The sequence below is a fragment of the Bacillus rossius genome, assembly GCF_032445375.1.
Source record: "Bacillus rossius redtenbacheri isolate Brsri chromosome 4 unlocalized genomic scaffold, Brsri_v3 Brsri_v3_scf4_2, whole genome shotgun sequence".
Lineage (NCBI taxonomy): Eukaryota > Metazoa > Arthropoda > Insecta > Phasmatodea > Bacillidae > Bacillus > Bacillus rossius.
In genome coordinates this window covers 3176410-3201543 of record NW_026962011.1, presented here as the reverse complement: position 1 = coordinate 3201543, position 25134 = coordinate 3176410, and the positions used below count along the sequence as shown (strand labels likewise).

At 38.6% G+C, this 25134-nt stretch overlaps 1 protein-coding gene across 1 annotated transcript; it reads left to right on the top strand.

The window, feature by feature from the left end:
* The first annotated feature begins 2505 nt into the window (after positions 1 to 2505).
* LOC134542271 (uncharacterized) lies at positions 2506 to 23657 on the top strand. Its single transcript, XM_063386392.1, has 4 exons — positions 2506 to 2512; positions 3070 to 3132; positions 20064 to 20174; positions 23060 to 23657. Exons 1-4 carry the CDS (start codon positions 2506 to 2508, stop codon positions 23191 to 23193), a joined length of 315 nt encoding a protein of 104 aa, XP_063242462.1. The 3' UTR covers positions 23194 to 23657.
* Positions 23658 to 25134: the final 1477 nt, after the last annotated feature.

Genomic DNA, 25134 nt, shown 5'->3' with positions numbered 1-25134 from the left:
TATAATAAAGGACATAGGACCCTTTTTATAAAAAAATATTTTTTTCCGAATGGCAAACAAATTGATATTAGTATGTATGATCGTCCGACTGAAATTTTGAGTAATTTGAATGAAATTTAACGCTATCTGGCGTTTCAATAAGTAAATTAAATAGTTCTCCAAACTAATACTGTAATACCAGCAGTCAGTTCACTATTCAGTTTTATTTTTCTGTCACCACCAAGCAATACTAAAACTTCTTTAATTTTTGAGGTTAGGTGTCTGTTTATTTTCTTCGGTGATGGTTTTTTGGACGTTGATGCTGAAGGTTATATTTTACTTTCAAGAGAATTTGGTAATTTAGTAGAAAATGATGTGGATCTTATTACTCAAGTATTCCCGGACTTGCAACAAAATTTGAATAGTGATCAGTGAGTGATTGTGCGCAAGAGCAGTATTGGCGCCAAAAAATTATATCGTTAATAAAATCAACACATATTTTAAAAGAGGTGTAAGGGGAAATGAACGAGTATTTGTCAATAGATACAATCATGGATACAGAACAAAGCACTTCATATCCTGCGGAGTTTTTAAATTCACTTGAACCTTCGGGTGTACTTTCACATAAACTTCAAATGAAACTAAATGTACAAGTTATGCTTATGTGAAATCTAGATGCTCCTCGACTATGTAATGGAACGAGGCTTCGCATCACACAATTAGGGCAGAATATACTTGGTGCCACTATTTTTACAGGTGTCGGTAAAGGGGAAAGTGTTATCATACCTCGAATTCCAATTATCCCCAGTGATCTACCGTTCCAATTCAAAAGAGTTCAGTTTCCCGTCAGGCTTAGTTTTGCTGTTACCATTAACAAAGCGCAAGGGCAAACATTGCAGGTAGTAGGGGTGCATTTGGAAAAGCCATGCTTTTCCCATGGCCAACTATATGTAGCCTGTTCGCGTGTGTCCAATGCCCGAAATCTACACATATTTGCACCGGACAGAAGAACATATAAAATAGTATACAGGAGCATCTTAGAATAACACTTAAGATATTCTAAAGAAAAGAATAATTTATTATACGTTAATACTTTTAACTTTTTTAAATGTTAGTATTTAAAATTATTTATTTTTTGTAATAGTGAAACATATTTCAATAAAGCATGTTTTCAGTTTTTTAAACTAAATTGTATGTTAGAATTTTTAAATACTGATGATCCCAGTCACACAATAAAAAAACTATTACCATATTATTTAATTTTCTTTGCAATGATCTTTGATAATTATTTGAGGACATCAACGCGAGCGAAGCGGCGGGTAAAAGCTAATATATTTTCATAAACGGTGGCAGATCTTTTTTTCTTTTCATTTTGCACTTTGAAAGTGATTCGGTCGTCGGAGGTATCGAACACCGATTTTTTGCAAGTGGCAAACGTGGCACACGCTGCGGTGAGTTGTTGGGATTTCTCTGGGAACTCCCATCTCCCCAAACAATTCATTTCTTCAATGCTCCATTAGCATTTCAGTAGCTTTCATCGTTTTTAATGACCTCTATCTAGGTCGACGAGACGTTAAGATAAAACTATTCAATTTGAAAGTGATTCCCTGTTTCACAAGTTTTTTGTCTAGCACAACTATATTCTGCACAATTTCTATATCTATTATTAACGTGACAACGTCTAATAAATCGATGAACGCCGGCTGCACGCACGAAAAAGTGTCCCGTTACGCACATTGTCCCGTTACGCTGTGTCCCGTTATGGTGTGTCCCGTTACGCTCATTTTACGCTTGCGCCGCATCTATCTCTCTGTCACTCGATTGGAACAACCATCGATTTGACTTTTTCGAGGCACATTAAACTTGAAACACTCCCATTCGTTTCCTACTTTTCCTATCATCGTCCTATCCTTAACAGAATAACACAGATTGGAAGAAGTTAAATAGCAAACATTTACAAAAGTTATAGTTAAAATAATCTCTTCGTTAAATTAATAAACATATTTGAATTAATGAATGTAAATAAAAGTAAATTTATCAATTAAATTGTAGATTTCATTTCATTCCTTCTTTGTATACATACAAAATAGTGATCATTCAATAAAAATGAATCAATTTTATTCATAAAAGTATGCAATCATTTCATCAATGTTTTGTTATGGCGTTGCCACGTTAAACTATCGCCCGTAAACCGAATTTACAGACAACTAATTTTTTTTGTTACTTGATATACGGAGGTTTTCACACGGTAAACTGAAAGAAATGCCAATAGTTTTCTGCAAAGAGGGTGATTTCACAGAAAATTATAGCACGTCATGTTGTCACCTTTAATTTATAATACTTTATCCTAATTGAGGGAAATTATAAGAAATTACCTTGAGATATGGTACGAGAACATGGCATATTTAATTATTATTTTATATTTCATCGCGTGATTCCAGCCCTTACAACTGACGAGTTGTTATTCTTGCTAAAGAACAAGGCCAGCGTCTACAGACTTTTATAAACCAAGGCAACAGATGCATGATGGACGGTCAGTTTTGATGTCGAATTTCAATTTTTAATGCAGGCGATTATTCCATATATTTGGTTGAGATTTTAATATTAATTTATGATATAACAAACTACTGAACCGCTAAAAAAAATCACTCAGTTTATGTTATAATATTAGCCTGAATCCAGCTAAGACTTTTAGGGATACAAATTACAGACGACGTTCTACTATCTTCTGTGGATTGATAGTTTGAAATTTTCGGTACCGCGTCTGAAAATTAGTGATGGCAGAAAACCGTTAAACCCAAGAGCGTCTCACGTAATTCTTAAATCGGTCAGGAGCACTTGCGGGGGACCAGAAGCTTGTGAGAAAAAAGAAAGAGTGGAGGGAAAGTAAGGTCTTGTGTTCAAATCATGATTTCTTTTCCCCCGGAAACTTCATGTTATCCAAAGTAAATTGTGGTCTAAAATAAGAGCAGTTTTATCCCACTCTCTCCCCTTTGATCCGTTATTGGTCAGCAGGGTCAAGGAACGCGAATACTGACCTCTGCCCGGACGCTATCGGACCAAATGTGATATAAACTAGTGTAACTGTAGTATTAGCTGACAGTGAAACTGTGACGGACCAGTCTCGAAGATACTTCACAGCAAACAGACGAGGTACGTTCGTTTTATGTCGGTACAGTTTATTTTGCCGCGTGGCTCCGTGCAATACGGTGTCAGTAACAAACGATAGTAATTCTAAGTCGTTGCATGTAATTTAGGCATATTTTAAAGACATTTCCTTGGTCAAAATGAAGTTACCCCCTCCTCTTGCTATTAATATATCGAGGCAAACATAATTTTAAATACGTAGAGGATGGGCCCGAAATTTTAAGATATTTTCATATGCTATCCTTTTATTCAGGTCGAACTCACAATAAAATAAAACACATTCAATAAATTAGAGGTTAAAATTTTCAAAGGAAAAAAATTATGTGCTTCTGTAGTATGAAATAATATTTAGTGAAAACACGAAACAGATTTATATGTTAATATATGAATATATAAATTTATATATACCTTCTTGTTTTCGGTACTGAGAAGTGGAAATTTTTTATTAGGATATTGTTGAGATAGTATGATTGATTAAAGAGAGTAATGATTTCAAAAGTAATTAATAGCCTGTATGATAAACTGAAGCAGAAACGTTTCTCTAACGATACAGCTGTTGCACAGTGCAAAGTCTCCATTGCTCACGTCAGGAAATTATATATATACATACCTATATATAGAATTTCACAAAACTCAATGTCATTTCAAAAACAGTTGGTATGCAATTTAATTAAGTTTCTAAATCAAAAATCAAAATTAAAAAAGTTTCGTGGGTTATGAATGATAGTCTTGTTTTCAAAATATTAAAAGTCTTCACCCTGCATCAAACTATATATTGAGAATACAAATTTTGGTTTCACAATCATGAATAATCCTACTACTTGCATATAATATGTACTCGGACTTTCAAGCGAGCTACTACGGTAGACTAAATACATCTCTACTTGACCCGGAGGGATTTAAAGATAAGGCCCCTCTGTTTGTATTCGATGTGTCACGTCAAAACGAAAAACTAACCTCAACCGTCATAGATTATAAAATAGACATTACCGCAGCAAACAATATACCGCCGCTAACACAGGCATACGCAATAATTATCCTACACGATAGATTAGTATCGTACAACCCGAGGGATCAAAGTATTAAAATAATGAGCTAAACGCGATGTATGTTCAGTCGTGTCTCAGCTGCCATGGCGAAGTGTGTTAACCTCCAAGGCTTCTTCTCGCAGCACGGTGGTTAAGGACCGTGCTGCGAGAAGAAGCCTTGGAGGTTAACACACTTCGCCATGGCAGCTGAGACACGACTGAACATACATCGCGTTTAGCTCATTATTTTAATACTTTGATCCCTCGGGTTGTACGATACTAATCTATTGTGTAGGATAATTGTGTATGCCTGTGTTAGCGGCAGTATATTGTTTGCTGCGGTAATGTCTATTTTACAATCTATGACGGTTGAGGTTAGTTTTTCGTTTTGACGTGACACATCGAATACAAACAGAGGGGCCTTATCTTTAAATCCCTCCGGGTCAAGTAGAGGTGTATTTAGTCTACCGTAGTAGCTCGCTTGAAATTCCGAGTACATATTATATGCAAGTAGGTAGTAACCATTCATAAAGTTTATTGCTAGGTCCGAATATGGATACGCCTCGGAATTAAGATAGACCTTGATATTTTGTAAATTACAATGATCGAATTTAGATTTGTTTGCGGCTAGAACATTATGCCTGCCGGTTTGAAACACCACTATTATATAACGAGGGCGTTCGCTGGAGAAGCTAGATTTTACAGCCCCACTGACACTCTGTGATGGTGGTAAACTCGGGTAAACTTCTACTCCCCACGATCTGAAAGCCATATCTATGTCGCGACCTTTTTCAACCATTTTCAACAGTCGTGTGCGCTGGGCGGGGCTTACCGTTACATGCGGAACAAGCCAGTCGATAGATTGCAAACTTAATGTCACTTGCTGTGGCTGATCGCTTATGTCCATTATAGCGTAAATATAACTGTTGCGGTGATTATAATGAGCGTTTGTTTACAATTTATTAATATTTGTTTGTAGTCTTCTGCAAAACCTAGCAACTGGTTCAACGGGACGCATATTTCAAACTCGCCTTGCGCTGTAAGTGGTAAACTGTAATCGCCGTCCGGACACCATCCCGTCATCTTACTTACGGATTTTTCATCACGCGTGCGCGATAAATAGTTTTTCACCGTTGTCACAATTCCAACTTCGCGTACCTCGTCGATTGTCACGCCGTTAAGTTCGAATGATATTCGATTTATCATATGTAGTATACCATTGTTTACGATTTTTGCATTGTCTGGTTTTTGACCGTTTGGTTTCGTGAATGCACCGTGAATTCGCAGAAACGATTAAGCAATGTGCGTATACACGTCAGAGTATTGTATTGCTATAACTATCTCGGAACTTGGCTCGTATGGTCCCGCAATGTATGGTTTGTACGTGTGCATTTCACATTTTGAGACTGCATCGTCAAACTGTGGTGATTGTTGCACATCGAGTATACTATATTCCATTTGGAAATACTTTGAAACCTAATTTTTTAGGGAACCTCACATTGGCAGGTGTTAACCGCTTGATATTTGCTTTTGTACTGGCTCTATGCTTGCTCACCCCCGCCCCTTTATCCAAACCAAAGTATCTTACCCCCATACTTTTTTCAAATGTAAGCGTAGTGTAATCACCTCGTATCTAAAGTTGATTAATTTACCGTTCTGGTCTACCACTCTAATAACCAACTCTCGTATTTGTTGCACAGTAACTGGACTGTAAATGAGTGTTTGAGGCGTATCACTGAGCTTATATCCTGGAGGAACGTTCGCGGAATATTCGTGTATCGTACTCTTTGGTTTTCCACTAAGAAAGCTGTGGCCAATGATATTCGCCGTGATTCTAATCACTTTTACCGGCATCATGTTTACGGGCTGGGTCGACTCGTGAATTTTATTCGCCTCATAGACTTCCGGTTCGAATCCAAGCATCGGGGCAAGGGAACAGTCGCCGGTGCAGTCAATTTGTGCATTGCTGTGCAATACGCATTGTGGAGTGTTTGGATTACCTTTCAACAAAAACATTATGTCTGTGGGTAGGTGTTGTTTAATATACGTTTCAATGTCTAAAACTTCGTAGGAGCCTATAGGTAATTTAATCTCTCGCAACATCTCTTTGTTCTTCAGCTGTACCTAAACATCCGGTTGTTTTCGTCCACGTTCGGGATGGAATTGTATACGGTAAAATCCACGAGAGCGAGCTGCCATAACCCATCACTTACGTCGATCGGTGGGAAGTGTGTTGAACACAGTTCCGATGTGTTTCCACTTAGTATTAGCGTGATGCACATGTTTTTTCGAAGCAGGTTCTCTTATATAATGAGATGAGAAACTTTATGCATAAATGACCGCAGTTGAATGAGTTTAACTTTTGCTGTCTATCGTAATTATATGTTATTTTTCAGCCTCTCAGGTATCGCTGCATTTCTAAAGGGGGCGGCAGGTCTGCAAAACTATCATAATACAGAGCCGTATGACTGGCCTTGGCATACGCTACCCAATGCGTTCCAAGTCCCTTACTCGTATCTAAATTAATAATACCGCACTCGTTGTGATATGGTTTTGTGGGTAATTTATCCTTCATAAACACATTTCTAAAATGTGGGATTTTTAATTTCCTAATTGCTGTCTTTAAGTCTGTGGTGGTAAGAGCTCGCTTTGGCAGGTTACTCAGTATCCTCATTTCCTTTTCCCGCCCCTCTTCCTTCTTCACCGCTTGACCCCTCCCCCTGATTCTGGGTAGGGATGCAGGTATAGGCACGAACCGTTTTTTGCAAGTGCCCGCAATTTACTATTGTGCTGTGTGTTGTTCACCGTCTTGGCTATACCCGCCGCTCCACCAATCAAACTGGCTAACGCTGCCAGCGCTGGGAAAATGAAAGGTAGTAGCCCGCCTTTTTTCGCGCGGTTTTTCTTTGTTGAGACACCGCCGCCAATCTTACGTTTTACTCTCATCATCTTATTGACTCCCCACGCTGCAATCTTTACACCGAATTTCGTTGCGGGGTTCTTTGCTATTTGTGCGGCTTGGTTCGCTAATATACCGTCGGCTGTGTGTCTGTCACGTAGGTTATTACTTTTAGAATAGCTAATATCGTGGAGACGACACGCCTCGTCAAGGGAATTGATACCTGTATCACCGCGTGCTAGTCTCTTGGCGAGTTTCGTTCCCGGACCGCAGAAATTTTATCCTGGCAGATGTACTTCTACTGGCAGCTTGTTAATAACAGAGTTTATTATTCCTCCACCTCTTTGTACCTTCTTTTTTGTACAATGCATTACACTATACTGATTCGAGTTAGTATAAGTATGCTGTTTTTATAGTTTTCTGTTTAGTTGCGTGATGGAAGTAGTGCGACAGCGCGAGTCGCTGTCTGTGCGGATTACACAGGCTGATGAAGCCAGTGCTCGCGTGTCTCGGCATGGTTCTTTATTACTTTCGACAATAAGATGTTTGATTGTCGGTCCGTCCGAATGCGGAAAAACATGTGTCCCACTTAGTTTACTCGAGGAACCGAACGGTCTTCGGTTCGAGAATGTTTATCTATATTCAAACTCGCTGCACCAACCAAAGTATCAACGGTTAGCTACGAATCTTAGAGCGGTGGAAGGTTTGGGATTTTTACAGTATACGGAAAATGCTGATGTGATACCTCCTAGCGAGGCCAGGGTCAATTCAGTGTTTGTGTTTGACGATATAATGTGTGAGAAAAAAGGAATCATAAAACAGTATTTTTCTATGGGTCGACACGCACATGTTGATTGTTTTTACCTAGGTCAAACTTATGGCAGAATACCTAAACATTTGCAATGTTATGAATGATTCATTGGGTGAATTACAGTCTTATTTATGGAGCTACAACCTTCGCTCGGGTGATGGGACCTATGGTCTCTATAAACGCAACAACCGTTGGTTCTTAGGGGATACGGAAGTATTTCTTCATGATTATAATTTAATTCGCGTCAACGAAGAATTGATACAGGCTGCTCCCGGCTTATTCAAATTATTGTTCCGCCCTGTGCCGCACACCTACTCCGAGTCCGCCTTAAAACAATACGGACATTTACTATAGATATTACAAATGCTTATTATAAAAGAAATGATCCTACGACAAAACGTTATAAAAGCGAAACGCATGCAATGTTTGAATTCATTAGGGGATTGTTTCCGAATATTGACTCATCTCAGCGAGGAAGTGGTTTGTTACAAAAAACATTGGATTTGCAACGCACAAAGCAATTTATCTATTGGGACAACCCGAACCAGCTTGTTGCTCGCCTCAGATTAATAATGGCCTCGCAAGCTGCTGGCCATACCGGACATAGCAACGAGGTGATATCTATTCTTGAAGAGTTGAGGGAAGCTGGATATATAGCGAAATGAGTGTCGCACAACGTGGGATTGCTAATGAACTGCATCGCGGAGTTCACAGAATTTTTCCTCGTAGACCTGTGTTGACCTATGGGCTTCGCGATTTATTACAGATTGATTTGGTGGAGATGATTCCGTACAGCAGGATAAATAGCGGTTTCAAGTACATCCTTAGTGCTATAGATGTTTTTAGCAAACGTGCTTATGCGGTTCCAGTTAAACGAAAGATGGGAATATTAGTCACTGCGGCCATGAAGAGTATTTTAAATGAGGCGGGAAGTTTTAAGAATATTCAAAGCGACGCTGGAGCGGAATTTTATAATAAACATTTTCAAGCCTTAATGCAAAAGTATGCAATTAATCATTACTCTAGTTATAGCGAAGTCAAGTCGTCTGTTGTAGAACGTTTTGATAGAACATTAAAGGATATGCTTTACCATGAGTTCTCGGCACAACGAAACTATAAGTGGCTTATACTTTTACCGAAATTACTTTCTGTCTACAATAATAGGTTCCACCGCACTATAGGCATGGCCTCGAATGCTGTGAGGGATAACTCTTAGCTACAAACAGTTTACAGATATGTTAAGAAAATAGATTCTAGAATGTTAAAGGCTCGTGTGGGTATGTATGTACGTATATCAAAACACAAGATGATGTTTGAGAAGGGATTCAAACCGAGGTGGTCGCACGAAGTTTTCAGAGTGGTCAAAGTTACGAATATTTTTCCATGTGTGTTTCATTTGAGTGATTTGGACGGTAATGAAATTAAAGGCGGCTTTTATGGTCCTGAGATTCAAGTAACTGCGTACTCCGACACTTATTTAGTGAATAAAATTCATAAAAAGTGTGGCGAACGTTTCCTAGTGTCGTGGAAAGGGTTTCCCATTTCCGTAAAGACCTGGATTAGTGCCTGTGATATTCGACACTAGGATGTGTCTTGACGTCGGTATCCGGGAGTGAATAACAATGTTCTCATCCTTCCCCCCTCCGGTTTTGTTTCTACCTCGCCGTCGATGTCCGGGAGTGACTGAATAACAGCTTTCTCCTCCCCCCTCCGACCCTGTTCCGGCATCGCGCGTGTATCAGTAAACACTTTCACTAGCGTCAGGCTTTTTGTCAACAGATCCCCGCAGACGCATCGCGGCTACCGGTGTGAGAACATGCTTGCAGCTTTCTACACAACATTTATATTATATTTATTAGTTACACGTCGCCGGGGTGGGTGGTGTGCGTTCCGGTGAGTTTTTTTTATGTATGCTTATTGGTACATGTCGCTTCACACTATTTGGTTTATTTCTGGCGATCGTGCCACGGTCGAGCATTCCTACAATTTTAAATATGTTATTACTTAATGCTACGTGTTAAGTGTAGGGGTCCTAACTATGCTTAATACATTCCTGCTCGCCGGCGCACGAACGAGGCTTCCAGCTCTCAGCACGACGTTTGTACTTGATGTAAAATAATAGTCTTTTTCCTAACTATGCTTAATACTTAACTATCTTTACAATATTATAAATTTTAACTATGCTTAATACTTAACACATTGTTTTTAAAATATTATAAATTTTTACTATGCTTATTACTATTTGAATGTGATCTACCACAATAGAGGTCCTACATTTTTTTAACCATGGTTTTTTAACTATGCTTGTACCACTAAAGCATTTCCACACACAGTGTTGGAAAAATTTATATTTTTAAATATTTAAAGACATTATTATGCTTATAATATGATGTGGGGATTATAATTACGCAGTTCATGAGTTTCGCTCCAGCGGACAACATCTCGCTCTCTGTGCACGGGATTTTTTGAGGTTATGTTGCTCTCAGGTATTTAGTCATAGCTAGTATGGCGGCATTATTTAATAATAGCGGCATACTCTGGGTGGTGGTGTCTTTTAAGCATAGAGGTTGGAAATTTTTTAAAATATGGTTGTTGGAAATTAAACATGGCGGTTTGCTTTAAGCATACAACATGGCACCTTAAGCATTTTATTTTCGAAATTTAAACATGGTGGTTGGAAATTAGATATGGCGGTTAAGCATACTCGAAGAGGGGGGTTGGCGGTAATTTATTTTAGCATGCTCGGGGTTTTATAGACATAGCTAGAATGACTGCATTATTTAAGCGTACTTTTTTTTTTCGAAATTTAAAAACATGGCGGTTTAGGCATAGCTAGTATGGCGACATTATTTAAGCATACTGGAAATTTAAACATGGTGGTTTAAGCATAGTGGTGATGGTGGGGGTTGGTGGCATTATTTAAGCTTACTTGTAGTGGGGGTTGGAGGTGTTTCTTTTCGAAATTTAAAAACATGGCTGCATATTTATTTCTTTTCGAAATTTAAGTATGGGTGTTTTAAGCATAGCGGTATTTTATTTCTTTTTGGAAATTTAAAACATGGCGGGTTAAGCATAATGGTGGGAGTTTGCTTTAAACATGGCGGATTTCTTTTCTCGAAATTTGACTGTTTAAGCATACAACATGGCGGCGGTTGTGGAGTGGTGGGGGTTTATAGACATAGATAGTATGGCGGGGCTTTTAAGCATACTGGAAATTTAAAGACATGGTGGGTTAAACATAGCTTCTTTAAAGCATATGTTCGTTATTTAATTCCCCATACTTCAACTGATCTTGTGATCTAGTGGTCAAGGCGTCTGCCTTGTAACTACGACGTTGCTGCGTCCCACGGATCGAATCCCCATGCCACCCAGAATTTTTTGTATACAATTCCTGCCTTCGGAGCGACGGTGGCACGCTCTGGTAACTAAAGGCTGAACTAAGATGGCGGCCTCCAGCAGACGGAAAAAAGATGGCGGCCTCCAGTGGTGGCGACGGTGGCGCGCCCTGGTAACCAATGTCAACAACAATGGCGGCCTCCATGAAGAAAGATGGCGGCCCCCTGGGGGTTCTGGCGCAATGTTTACATTGGTCACAAAACCCCCTTGCACCTCCTACTTGTAGCGATAAAAAGGAAGCATTTCCAGACCTGTATGTACACTGGTTTTTCCGCCTTCTTCCACATGTCGTGAGTACATACCCACAGTTTCGACTAGTATATCAGATACTGAAATACTACATCCTGTATAGAATAGGCGTTGATAAGGGGGGAGGTGGTACCCCCAGGAAGTAGAAGCCCCTCACGCCGAGAGTTCGCTTTCGCTTGCAAAATGGTGACAGTGAAACGGGTTTGATAAATGTAAAAGTAAAAATATATTTAACGGCAAATTTTATGTATACTTTAAAAGTTTTTTGTTTAATTGTATATGTTTAGGCCAAAATATGTGCAGCAAAAACCATACAAGCTGACTAATTAGAGATGACTTGGGTCGGTAAAACGAGAAAAACTATCCCCCTCACCCCCTGCAATAATCCTTATGGCCCTTCACTACGAATCCTAGAGATTTATTTGCGTCCCTGCTGTATAGTATGTACTTGAGTGAGGATGAAACATTAAAATGTTAGCAATATAAGGTTTCGGTGAAATAAGTCGGAAATTATGGAAAATATAAGTTAGGTGTAGGGAGTGCGAGTAGTATATAATAGGGGCTCCGGGCACTGGCTTCTGGATGTGGTGTGTGGCCGAACCACCGCCATCTTGGATTGTGACGTCACGGCGGCCATCTTGGACTCAAAAATTCTTCGAAATTCCTCAAAAATGTCTCAAAATGACTCAAAAATTCCCGTTTAGAGGAAAATGTTCCCGTTTTCGAGGGAAAAAGTCCCGTTTCGAAATAAAATTTCTCATTTTAGTCCTTAAAATACCATAATCTTGAAATGTTCATATAGAGGCTTAAGCAGCCATGTCTACAGCCTCCGATAAGTCTCTGATGTCATCATGGAATATGTCATCTTGGATTATGACGTCACCATTGCAAATTCTGTTACGGCCGCCTTCTTTAAAATATTTATTTATTATCCGATATTAATGAAAAAATTATAAAATTTATAAAAAATTCAATTAATAAAAATTTGATAAAATAATTTAAAAAACATACATTTACGATATGGAGCTCGGCGTCCTCAGTTAGAACCTGGTGAGAGCAAAAAAAAAAATGGTGACCAAACCTCCTTCACGGTGGCTGCTGCCAGACTGACCACCTCACCTTTTTTCATAGCATATATATCATCACCTAGTATGACGTCATGTCCTACATCTTGAAAATCCGTAATTTTAATGCTATAGATTCAGGGAAAATTAAAACAATCATTAAAAAATTATTTAATGGAATTAATTAATAAAAATCTTTAAAAACACTGTTGCACTTTCGTTACAGTAGCCATCATGGATTATATCAATGTTGCATGTTTCGATACGTCCCGCCATCTTGGTTGAGTACGATGCCATCCTTACACTTTATGTTACGACCGCCATATTGGATCCTATTAATGTTGCAATCATCGTTATGGTCGCCATTTTTTAAATTATTATTTATTGTCCGATTTTAATGAAAAAATTCCAAAATTCTTCAAAAATTAACTTATTAGAATTATGATTGATTAGATCGATTTCCGTCCTTGGTTCGAAACCGCTGAGAGCAAAAAAACATCAGATCCTTCATTCACAGAAGCCACCTACAGACTGACCTACCACCAATACCAAAGTATATATCGACAGCTGGTATGACGTAATGTCCGCCATCTTGTCTTAGTCCACTGGAGACCGTCATTTGTTTTCGTCTGCTAGAGTGTGCTGGCGACATGTTAGTAAAATTTTGTTCACCATACCTTGAACTGTGACGACCTATAACTTTGACCTTGAGCTTGAACTTTGACCTTGACAGGAACTTTGACCTTGACCTTGAACTTTGACCTGACCTTGAACTTTGACCTTGACCTTGGACTTTACCTTGAACTTTGACTTGTACTTTGACCTTCAAATTCGACCTTGAAATTTGACCTTAACATTGAAATTAGACATTGATCCTTGAAAGTTGGCCTTGAACTTGAACTTTGACCTTGACATTTGAACTTGACCTTGAAATCTTACCTTGTCCTTGACATTTGACCTTGGCCTTGAAATTTGACCTTGACCTTGTATTTTGACTTTGACCTTGACGAGCATCATGGATAAGACATTTTGTGTTCAGAACATGCTACCAGGAGCTACCACCTGCTAAAGGTCACTACCACCATCTTGTTTTAGTCTGCTGGAGGACACGATATTGTGTGTACTCGTCTTATAGAGTAAATTACCATAATACTTGTTTAATTCTAAACCGCTAGAGTGCAGTAATCATTAATTATTACTAAGATGCCCGCTATTTTATAATTTGGGCACCATATTGAAATTGTGTAATTATTAACTAGAGATTAGGGAAAAAATCCAAAATTCATTAAATAAATCACTCATTAATTTACATATTGAATTGATTGATTCCTGTCCTCGGTTCGATTCTTGACCAGTGACAGGTGTAACTAAATATTAAATATATTTAATATTTTATTTTCCATTACCTTTGGTGGAATTTATTAATCATTCAATCTACGAAAAACAACTCAAGACAATATACCTGACCAACGAATTAAATACAGTACCGATATGCCTTACATGAAAGTCTAATTTTTCGATAATCTGAATAACCTATAAATCGTTCATGTCCAAAACCGCACATACAGGCCAAGTGTCTCCGGACCATGAGACCGAGTCATGACAATATCAGACGTATAGGCTAGTCATTTCAGGACCGCATAACCTACTTCGTCTTTAGCTAATTACAGTCAATTATACCATCGTGAAATTTTTATACATACTAAAGGACCAAGTGACCTCGAAAAATATTTTAGTAACACCAAGAGGTTTTGAACTAGTAAATATTCAGTCACTACAGATTTTAATACGCGCAATCAACAAAAATGAAAGCACCATCAACTAAAAGGCAGTACATTTGGAAGCACCATCAACAAAAAGGAAGCACATTTTGGAAGTACCATCAACTAAAGGAAGCACATTTGGAAGCACCATCAACGAAATGGCAGCACATTTGGAAGAACCATCAACGTAAAGGCAGCACATTTGGAAGCACCATCAACGAAAAGGCAGCACATTTGAAAGCTCAATCTTCAAAAAGAAGCACATTTTGGTCGCACCATCAATCAAAAGGAAGCACATTCTTCAAAACGAAAGCTAAATATCTAAAAGGAGGTACATTCTCACGTACATTCAACTCGGTAGGATGCAATCGTCAACGTTAAGTTAGGATATAATGTCGCTATCAGTCTATGAATCCATCAATTTTTAGTTTCATAAGTCATTGGCTCCAAAAGTCATTGGCTCCAACAGTCATTGGCTCCAACTGCCTTTTGCTTCAACAGCTCCAATGATATTTGGCTAGAATGCTACGAATCTAAGAGACTATGAGGACACAAGGCTACGAGTCTTCAAGTTTACGAAACTGCGAGGATACAGGACCACAAGTCTACATGAGTACTTGAGCACGAAGCTACAAGTCTACATGGCTCCAATTGCGACTTCTGTATTCGGCTGAATTTTTTCTCTTTGGCTCCATCTGCTCCACCAGCATTAAGTTATAACATTACAAGGCTACTTGGTTACGTAGCTACAAGTCTACAAGACTCCAATTGACGTATCTGTCTTCGACAGAATTTTCTCTTTTGCTCCAACTGCTCAAACAGCATTATGTTATAATATTACAAGGCTACTTGGTTACGTAGCTACAAGTCTACGAGACTCCATTGCATCATGACTACGTGACTACGAACCATGTGGTTACAAGACTGTGCGATTGCAAGTCTACATGGTTACGTCATCGCGAGGCTACAAGACTACGAAGCTTCCAGAACACGAGGTTACGTGATTACGAGGCTACAGGACTACGAAGCTTCCAGAACACAAGATTACGAAACTGCGAGGCTACAGGACTCTAACTGACTACAATAGCACCATTCAGTGGTGAGAGTTAATTTATCTCATGCAAAATAAACTGTTAAAAGTAGTGTCGATTATTGACAATAGATGACACCACATGTTGCTTACAGGTAAACATTATTTAGTTATTTTATGTAGGATACGGGATGCTCACTAACGATCGCAAAATAAGGATGGCTTCGCTAGACACCAAGGAAAAGGAATTTCGTCTTGCATGTTAGTGCTTCACAGATGTCTCATGGTATATTATTTCACTGAGTATCTGAATAAAATTACTTGTCTTAGCCACCAAGTTCAAAGCAGTTTGTCTCAAAGCATATTATTTGACTGAGTAATGGTTTATTTTTTGAATTCCACCTGGTAAAAAAAATTGCAAGTGCTGATTTAGTAGCAGAAATTCACGAATTAAATGTAACTCCAAATAAAATTTCATGTCTCATTAGGTAAAAAATTCTTAATGCAGAGTCCGTATTCTCAGAATAGACAGAAGCACTTGAAAATTTCACAGGAATAATCAGGACCACACGGAGAAAACCACCATCATATTAACAAGAATAATCAGGAGCAAACGTATTGACAAGAATAATCGAGGGCACACGGAGAAAACCATCTTCATATTAACAAGAATAATCAGGAGCAAACGTATTGACAAGAATTATCGGGAGCACGCGGAGAAAACCATCACACCTTTTATCATATCTAAAAATAACAGAAAAATATTTAATAAAAATAAATAATAAAATCTTTAAATGAAAAAAAATTACAAAAATACATAAATTGCTGGCTTGTATTAGAACTGTCTTGGCTCATCAATGAGAAGTTCACAAGCCAGAAATGTATGTATTTTTGTGATTTTTTTTTCATTTAAATTTTTTATTATTTTTTTTATTAAATATTTTAAGTGCTTCTGTCTATTCTGAGAATCCGCACTCTGCATTAAGAATTTTTTACCTAATGAGACATGAAATTTTATTTGGAGTTACATTTAATTCGTGAATTTCTGCTACTAAATCAGCACTTGCAATTTTTTTTACCAGGTGGAATTCAAAAAATAAACAACCATTACTCAGTCAAATAATATGCTTTGAGACAAACTGCTTGGAACTTGGTGGCTAAGACAAGTAATTTTATTCAGATACTCAGTGAAATAATATACCATGAGACATCTGTGAAGCACTAACATGCAAGACGAAATTCCTTTTCCTTGGTGTCTAGCGAAGCCATCCTTATTTTGCGATCGTTAGTGAGCATCCCGCATCCTACATAAAATAACTAAATAATGTTTACCTGTAAGCAACATGTGGTGTCATCTATTGTCAATAATCGACACTACTTTTAACAGTTTATTTTGCATGAGATAAATTAACTCTCACCACTGAATGGTGCTATTGTAGTCAGTTAGAGTCCTGTAGCCTCGCAGTTTCGTAATCTTGTGTTCTGGAAGCTTCGTAGTCCTGTAGCCTCGTAATCACGTAACCTCGTGTTCTGGAAGCTTCGTAGTCTTGTAGCCTCGCGATGACGTAACCATGTAGACTTGCAATCGCACAGTCTTGTAACCACATGGTTCGTAGTCACGTAGTCATGATGCAATGGAGTCTCGTAGACTTGTAGCTACGTAACCAAGTAGCCTTGTAATATTATAACATAATGCTGTTTGAGCAGTTGGAGCAAAAGAGAAAATTCTGTCGAAGACAGATACGTCAATTGGAGTCTTGTAGACTTGTAGCTACGTAACCAAGTAGCCTTGTAATGTTATAACTTAATGCTGGTGGAGCAGATGGAGCCAAAGAGAAAAAATTCAGCCGAATACAGAAGTCGCAATTGGAGCCATGTAGACTTGTAGCTTCGTGCTCAAGTACTCATGTAGACTTGTGGTCCTGTATCCTCGCAGTTTCGTAAACTTGAAGACTCGTAGCCTTGTGTCCTCATAGTCTCTTAGATTCGTAGCATTCTAGCCAAATATCATTGGAGCTGTTGAAGCAAAAGGCAGTTGGAGCCAATGACTGTTGGAGCCAATGACTTTTGGAGCCAATGACTTATGAAACTAAAAATTGATGGATTCATAGACTGATAGCGACATTATATCCTAACTTAACGTTGACGATTGCATCCTACCGAGTTGAATGTACGTGAGAATGTACCTCCTTTTAGATATTTAGCTTTCGTTTTGAAGAATGTGCTTCCTTTTGATTGATGGTGCGACCAAAATGTGCTTCTTTTTGAAGATTGAGCTTTCAAATGTGCTGCCTTTTCGTTGATGGTGCTTCCAAATGTGCTGCCTTTACGTTGATGGTTCTTCCAAATGTGCTGCCATTTCGTTGATGGTGCTTCCAAATGTGCTTCCTTTAGTTGATGGTACTTCCAAAATGTGCTTCCTTTTTGTTGATGGTGCTTCCAAATGTACTGCCTTTTAGTTGATGGTGCTTTCATTTTTGTTGATTGCGCGTATTAAAATCTGTAGTGACTGAATATTTACTAGTTCAAAACCTCTTGGTGTTACTAAAATATTTTTCGAGGTCACTTGGTCCTTTAGTATGTATAAAAATTTCACGATGGTATAATTGACTGTAATTAGCTAAAGACGAAGTAGGTTATGCGGTCCTGAAATGACTAGCCTATACGTCTGATATTGTCATGACTCGGTTTCATGGTCCGGAGACACTTGGCCTGTATGTGCGGTTTTGTACATGAACGATTTATAGGTTATTCAGATTATCGAAAAATTAGACTTTCATGTAAGGCATATCGGTACTGTATTTAATTCGCTGGTCAGGTATATTGTCTTGAGTTGTTTATCGTAGATTGAATGATTAATAAATTCCACCAAAGGTAATGGAAAATAAAATATTAAATATATTTAATATTTAGTTACACCTGTCACTGGTCAAGAATCGAACCGAGGACAGGAATCAATCAATTCAATATGTAAATTAATGAGTGATTTATTTAATGAATTTTGGATTTTTTCCCTAATCTCTAGTTAATAATTACACAATTTCAATATGGTGCCCAAATTATAAAATGGCGGGCATCTTAGTAATAATTAATGATTACTCCACTCTAGCGGTTTAGAATTAAACAAGTATTATGGTAATTTACTCTATAAGACGAGTACACACAATATCGTGTCCTCCAGCAGACTAAAACAAGATGGTGGTAGTGACCTTTAGCAGGTGGTAGCTCCTGGTAGCATGTACTGAACACAAAATTTCGGATCCATGATGGTCGTCGAGGTCAAAGTTAATTTCAAGGTCAAAGTCAAAATTCCAATGTCAAGGTAAAATGTCAAGGTCAGATTTCAAGGTCAAGGTCAAATGTCAAGGTCAGAGTTCAAGGTCAAATTTCAAGATCAAGGTAAAAATTCAAGGTTAAAGTTCAAGGTCAATGTCACAGTCCAAGGTATTGTGAACAAATAATTATACTAACATGTCGCCAGGACACTCAAGCAGACGAAAACAAGATGACGGCCTCCAGCGGACGAATACAAGATGGCGGACATGATGTCATACCAGCTGTCGATATACCTTTGTATTGGTGGTAGGTCAGTCTGTAGGTGGCTTCTGTGGAGTAAGAATCTTTTGTTTTTTGCTCTTAGCAGTTTCAAACCTAGGACGGAAATCGATCTAATCAATCATAATTCTAAGTTAATTTTTGAGGAATTTTGGTATTTTTTCATTAAAATCGGATAATAAATAATAATTTTAAATATGGCTGCCAAAACAATAATTGCAACATTAATAGGATCCAATATGGCGTTCGTAACATAAAGTGTAAGGATAGCATCGTACTCGACCAAGATGGCGGGACGTATCGAAACATGCAACATTGATATAATCCAAGATGGCTGCCGTAACGAAAGTGCAAAGGTGTTTTTAAAGATTATTTTATTAATCTATTCGATTAAATAATTTTTTAAAGATTTTTTTTTAATTTTCCCTGAATCTATAGCATTAAAATTACGGATTTTCAAGATGGCGGACATGACGTCATACTAGGTGATGATATATATGCTATGAAAAAAGTGGATGTTGTCAGTCTGGCAGCAGCCACCGTGAGGGAGGTTCGGTCACCATGTTTTTTTGCTCTCACCAGGTTCTAACTGAGGACGCCGAGCTCCATATCGTAAATGTATGTTTTTAAAATTATTTTATCAAATTTTTATTAATTGAATTTTATATTAATTTTATAATTTTTTCATTAATATCGGATAATAAATAAATATTTTAAAGATGGCGGCCGTAACAGAATTTGCAATGGTGACGTCATAATCCAAGATGACATATTCCATGATGACGTCAGAGGCTTATCGGAGGCTGTAGACATGGATGCTTAAGCCTCTATATGGACATTTCAAGGTGATGGTATTTTTAAGGACTAAAACGGGAAATTTTCCTCTAAAAGGGAATTTTTGAGTCATTTTGAGTCTTTTTAAGGAATTTCGAGGAATTTTTGAGTCCAAGATGGCCGCCGTGTCGTCACAATCCAAGATGGTGGTGGTTCGGCCACACACCACAGCCAGAAGCCAGTGCTCGGAGCCCCTATTATATACTACTAGTGCGATTGTTTTTTTGTTTTTTTTGAAAAATCTTAGTCTATCTAGTTATATTTTTGATTTGTCGCCGCCAACAAGTTCGGCGTCCTTGTGATTCCAGATGACTCCGATACTCTCCTTAAGGCTGCTTCTGCTGTCTGCCGTTGCACTCAGCGTGACGTCACACCCAAATATCCGTATTCGAGCTTGTGGACACCATTTAGTGGATATCGTAAGAAATGTTTGCAGCAACATGCGGTTTACTGAAGGCAATTATAATGTTTTCTGTCTTTGAACTTATTGCCAGCTAAGCTGATAAATTCCTTTCAACCGAATGCAAGTATCAAATGGATTTATGTTTAGATTTAGATATTTTGACTGAACTTACTGATAAAATATTTTCTCACTTGTATTATTTGAATATTTAATTTTTTTTAGATTTATTTTCCTGTAGGCACACGACTAACAATACACCATATAAATGCATGAATCAATTAAAAAAAACAGACTCGATTATTTTATGAAGAATCATGAAACATAGTTATATACTCATGACGTCTGGTTCTGTAGTATTATTCAAAAACATTAAATTACAAAAAATAATAATAATCATAGCTCGAGACACGTCAACGCTTTAGAATAAACCAGGTGAAAAAAATAAGTTGCTGTTCTAATGTTTCGATGCCTGTTTCAACATGGAGAGACACGTGAAATTAATAGTAATATGATAAATAGTAAGTTGTGTGGGCCCATCACCACAAATTCACTAAAATATAGTTTTCTAAGACTTTTTTGTGTTCCATTTTCTTCCTGCTTATTTGTGAGACTCCGATAAACCACCTCGGCATTGGTTACAACCAGAACATACGTCATTCTGATCCCTCACATGTAGTTGAGACATGAGTAGCAAACAGACCAGCAGAACTCCACTTTTATATAATTAGAGTACCTGGATACTTAGCCAAGTCTTGGCCCAGATGTGGGAATGGGAACTTCCGACATATTGGATACTGATAAAACATCCATTAGAATCCATAAGGTAGGTATTTTTGAAAGGTTGTCTGAATTGTTGCCCCTTGGAAGGGTAGCCCTTCAGGATTTTTCTGACAGTGGTGTTTTTGAAAGGTTGTCTGAATTGTTGCCCCTTGGAAGGGCAGCCCTTCAGGATTTTTCTGACAGTGGTGTTTTTGAAAGGTTGTATGATTGTTGCCCCTTGGATGGGCAGCCCTTCAGGATTTTTCTGACAGTGGTTAGTTTAGGTTAGGTTAGGTTAGGTTAGGTTAGGTCACTTTACAAACTAACCACTGCCAGAAAAATCCTGAAGGGCTGCCCATCCAAGGGGCAACAATTCAGACAACCTTTCAAAACCACCACTGTCAGAAAAATCCTGAAGGCCGGCCCTTCTAAAGGGTAACAATTCAGGATTATAAAATTACGAAAATAGACACATTTTAAGATACAGAAAGGGCTGCCCTTCCAGTCGCTTTACAAACTAATCACTGACAGAAAAATCATGAAGGGCTGCCCATCCAAGGGGCAACAATTCAGACAAACTTTCGAAAACACTACAGTCAGAAAAATCCTGATGGGCTGCCCTTCCAAGGGGCAAGTTTTCAGGATTATTTAAACACTTAAAGAAACATGTTTTCAGAAATTGGATGGGCTGCCCTTCCAGTCAATGTACAAACAAACCATTGCCAGACAAATCCTGAAGGGCTGCCCTTCCAAGGGGCAGCATTTCAGTCGCCCCTTCAAAGACACAAAAATAAGGGTGTAGGTGTTGAATATGCTACACCTATACCCTAACCGTATTCCTAGTGCACGAGAGGACACAGCCACTCCTTTATTTTAGGCAACCGATTATGTTGTCCTATCTGTTGTGGTTCTGTTGCCAAAATTACGCGCATGTGCTGAGGTCACTTTTTCGTTGATTTCGTCCATTAACTCGTATATAGTTATTTCTGTGATCTTCAGGGAAGTACCAAGCGAATAAAACTTTATGATAGAGAAACCATTCTGGAATATATTGTATACAGTTTAATGGTAATAACAAGACAATCAAAAATTTAAAAGTATTTGGAAAAAATTAAAATTACACAATTTAATTCGCACGCGTTCTAGTGCTGCTATCTGTAGGATATTTGGCGTAGCAAATGTACCGACGGTTGCAAAACATCCGCTAGAATGCATTGAAATCAGTTTGTAGCCTCGTGCAAGACACAGCTTATTAAAACGGTTGCTTTTTCGTTACCTAGCAGGTATTGGGTTTGGACACGTTCTGGAATACGCTCTGCGAGTTAGGTTACAGTTTTATCCCAACAAGGTAGTTCTCATTCACTACCTTACCCGAATATCTTGGTATACCGTCTTAAGAGGTTCATTGTTATAGTTCCAGATAAGAAGCCTTCGTAGTTGTGAAGATTCATCTATAAATAGTAATAATTAGTGTTGTAAGATGTTTTTTAAATGGGTGTATATATCATCATAATTTTTTTGTTGTGACGTAACTGAGGCTTTCTATAAACAACGGGCATTGTAGGCTTGTGTGAAGTCAAAGTTAAAGAACTATTTTACAAAGTTTTGGTTGATTTTAAAGCTGTCAACTGCTCGGTGGCATTTATTTTACAAAGACAACGTTATCAAAATATAAAAGTCTAGCAAATCCTGACATCGGACGTGTTGGCCTGAGTGCAAGTTGTTTTTTTTTTTTTTTTTTTTTTTTGCGTCTGGTCGACGAGGTAATTAGAACTGGACACACTCACTGGCAAAGGAGTTGACCAAAGCCTATGGCAATGAGCCATTACAGTACTTGCATGCTGGAGTCATTTGGGAAACTATGTTAAAAACCAAAATCAGGTACTCGAAGCCGGGTCTTCGAAGTGCGAGTGAAGTGTTTCGCCAATTTTACCACCTCGCTCGGCACAACGTCTGAAGCTACTGGTCGCGCGCGCCCGAGAGTGAAAACATGAACCATCAGGTGGAAAAAATAATTAATACACTTCCTCCTTTAAGCCCGAGTTGGGAATGGAAAAAAAGGGCTACACTTGACGGGGATGATTTTTGAGAACGTTTCCGTGAACAGGCCGGAAGCCAGGCTGCGACCGTGTGTTGTTGCAGGCGCGGCGGAGGTGGCAGCCTGGCGTGGCTACGAAGCGGACGTCTCCAGACCCGGGCGCCAGCGGCGGAGCCTCGTGGATGAGTGCTGCTTTAAGAGCTGCGACCGCAGAGTCGTGGTGGCCTACTGCAGATAGAGGCATCCCCTCCCCACTTTGTCGCTGCACCAGGCCCGTCTAGGGGGAAATAATCTCGTCGAGCCCCCTCCCCATTATTTAACGTACAAGTTATCAAACCCTACGATTTAAAAAAAAAAATCCGGGTACTGTAAACGATATTGTGGACATAACTGTAAACGTGACCAACACGTATTGCATTACTTGTAAGTAGTGATGGGTCGAATGCTAGTTTTCTCTAATACAAATCTCGAACTGGATTAATGTAGGTCTCAAGAGTTAAAAATAAAATATTATTATCAACTGTGTTTTTGTAATAGTGAACACTTTAAATAATGTTTGTTTCACAAACATAGTTTGTAGAATATATATACACTATGTATATAGTGTTTATATTTGTATATATTTACATGTTAAAACTACAATATCTTGGTGAGTGTTAAAAGGATATGCATGAAGAAAATAAATTGAATCAGTAAACTTCAGAGGTTATCGGTGTTGAATTTTTTAGTTTACTCAAAATCCTCTAATATGTTCCTTAGAATAATTTTTCTCGCATATTGAATCCTTCGAATACCAAGGATTTAATGGTACCTATTTTGGGATTTGATTGGCCTAATTCTCCTGGAAATGACAAGTCATTTCGTCTTACTATTAGGGTAAATTAATTTATAAAAAGAAAAATCCCGATCGTCCTCGACGGCCATCGTTGTTACCCGAACATGGAGTCGTGCAGTGGTTCTGCTGCACCGCCCTCTCCGACGCCCCTCCTCGCGGCAGACCACGACCTCGACTCCCCGTCATCTTCACCGGCGTCGTCGGTGACGGCCGATACTGCGGCATTCCTGCGCCTTGACGCTGCTGCTCACTCCATTTGTGCGGTAACTTTCTGCATTTACCAGAAAGAAATTTTTTTAAAAAAAATACGCTGTTCTCAGATACTATCATCACTTCCAGAACTACACTTTGTATCTAACAGAGAGAAGTAGTAGAGTAGTAAATGGGCTACTCTCTTTACAGACTCGCCCATATATATGTATATGTATATATGTATATGTATATAAACGTACGCTTACTTAAGAATTTGGGGTATAAAGTTAATCAAAATGGCCGATAGTATTTTAGAAATTGAACAGCCGATACAATACGATGACGACATTACCAAAAGTGAATACCATTCTTATAGGCCATTCCTACATGGTCCCTATGAAGCAAGCTCTGAGGTAAGAATTTCAATACAAAATGCTGATATCTACACTCTAATCTCCAAGAGCATTCTACGCATACGTGGCACTTTCACCAAGGCAGATGGTACAGCACCGGATAATGCAAAAATTATAAACAATGGAATAATGCACATGATGAGTCAAATATCGTAGCAGTTCTAATGGTGGAGGCAAATCTCCGAAACTATCGTAATATGTAACATTCAGTCCCCTCTTGCTAAAGGAAACCCAATGACTTCCAGGCCCTTCCGAGGAATCTAAATTAATTATAGCACATTCACTATGCCATGGTTTTCTTGGCAAGTTGTTCCTCATAAACACATTTCTAAAGTATGGAATTTTAAATTTTTTTATTGCTACCTTTAAGTCTAAGTAGATGTATTTGGTATGTATGAGGACAGGGGCTGGGGGCTGGGGATTAGGGATTATGTCACTTCCTTCGACCATGCACACACGAAAAAATGCCCCGTTACAGTAGTTGGAAATAGGGGGTTCAAGCACAGGCGGAGGAGCCAGGAGCCGGCCGCCATCTTGGATGACGTCATCGGCGGCCATCTTGGATGACGTCATAATGACCTTTGACCTTGACCTTTGACCTTGACCTTTGACCTTGCTAATCCATGCTAATCTATGCTAATCCATGCCAATCCATGCTAATCCATGTCAATCCATGCCAATCCGTATGCCAATCTATGCCAATTCGTATGCCAATCTATGCCAATACGTATGCCAATCT

What these genes read in the sequence shown, in the direction of transcription:
- LOC134542271 (XM_063386392.1), top strand. An exon ending in CTTCACAGCAAACAGACGAG is followed by an intron (nt 3,133 to 20,063) that starts GTACGTTCGTTT and finishes TTGTGATTCCAG; the next exon opens with ATGACTCCGATACTCTCCTT. An exon ending in GACACCATTTAGTGGATATC is followed by an intron (nt 20,175 to 23,059) that starts GTAAGAAATGTT and finishes GTGTTGTTGCAG; the next exon opens with GCGCGGCGGAGGTGGCAGCC.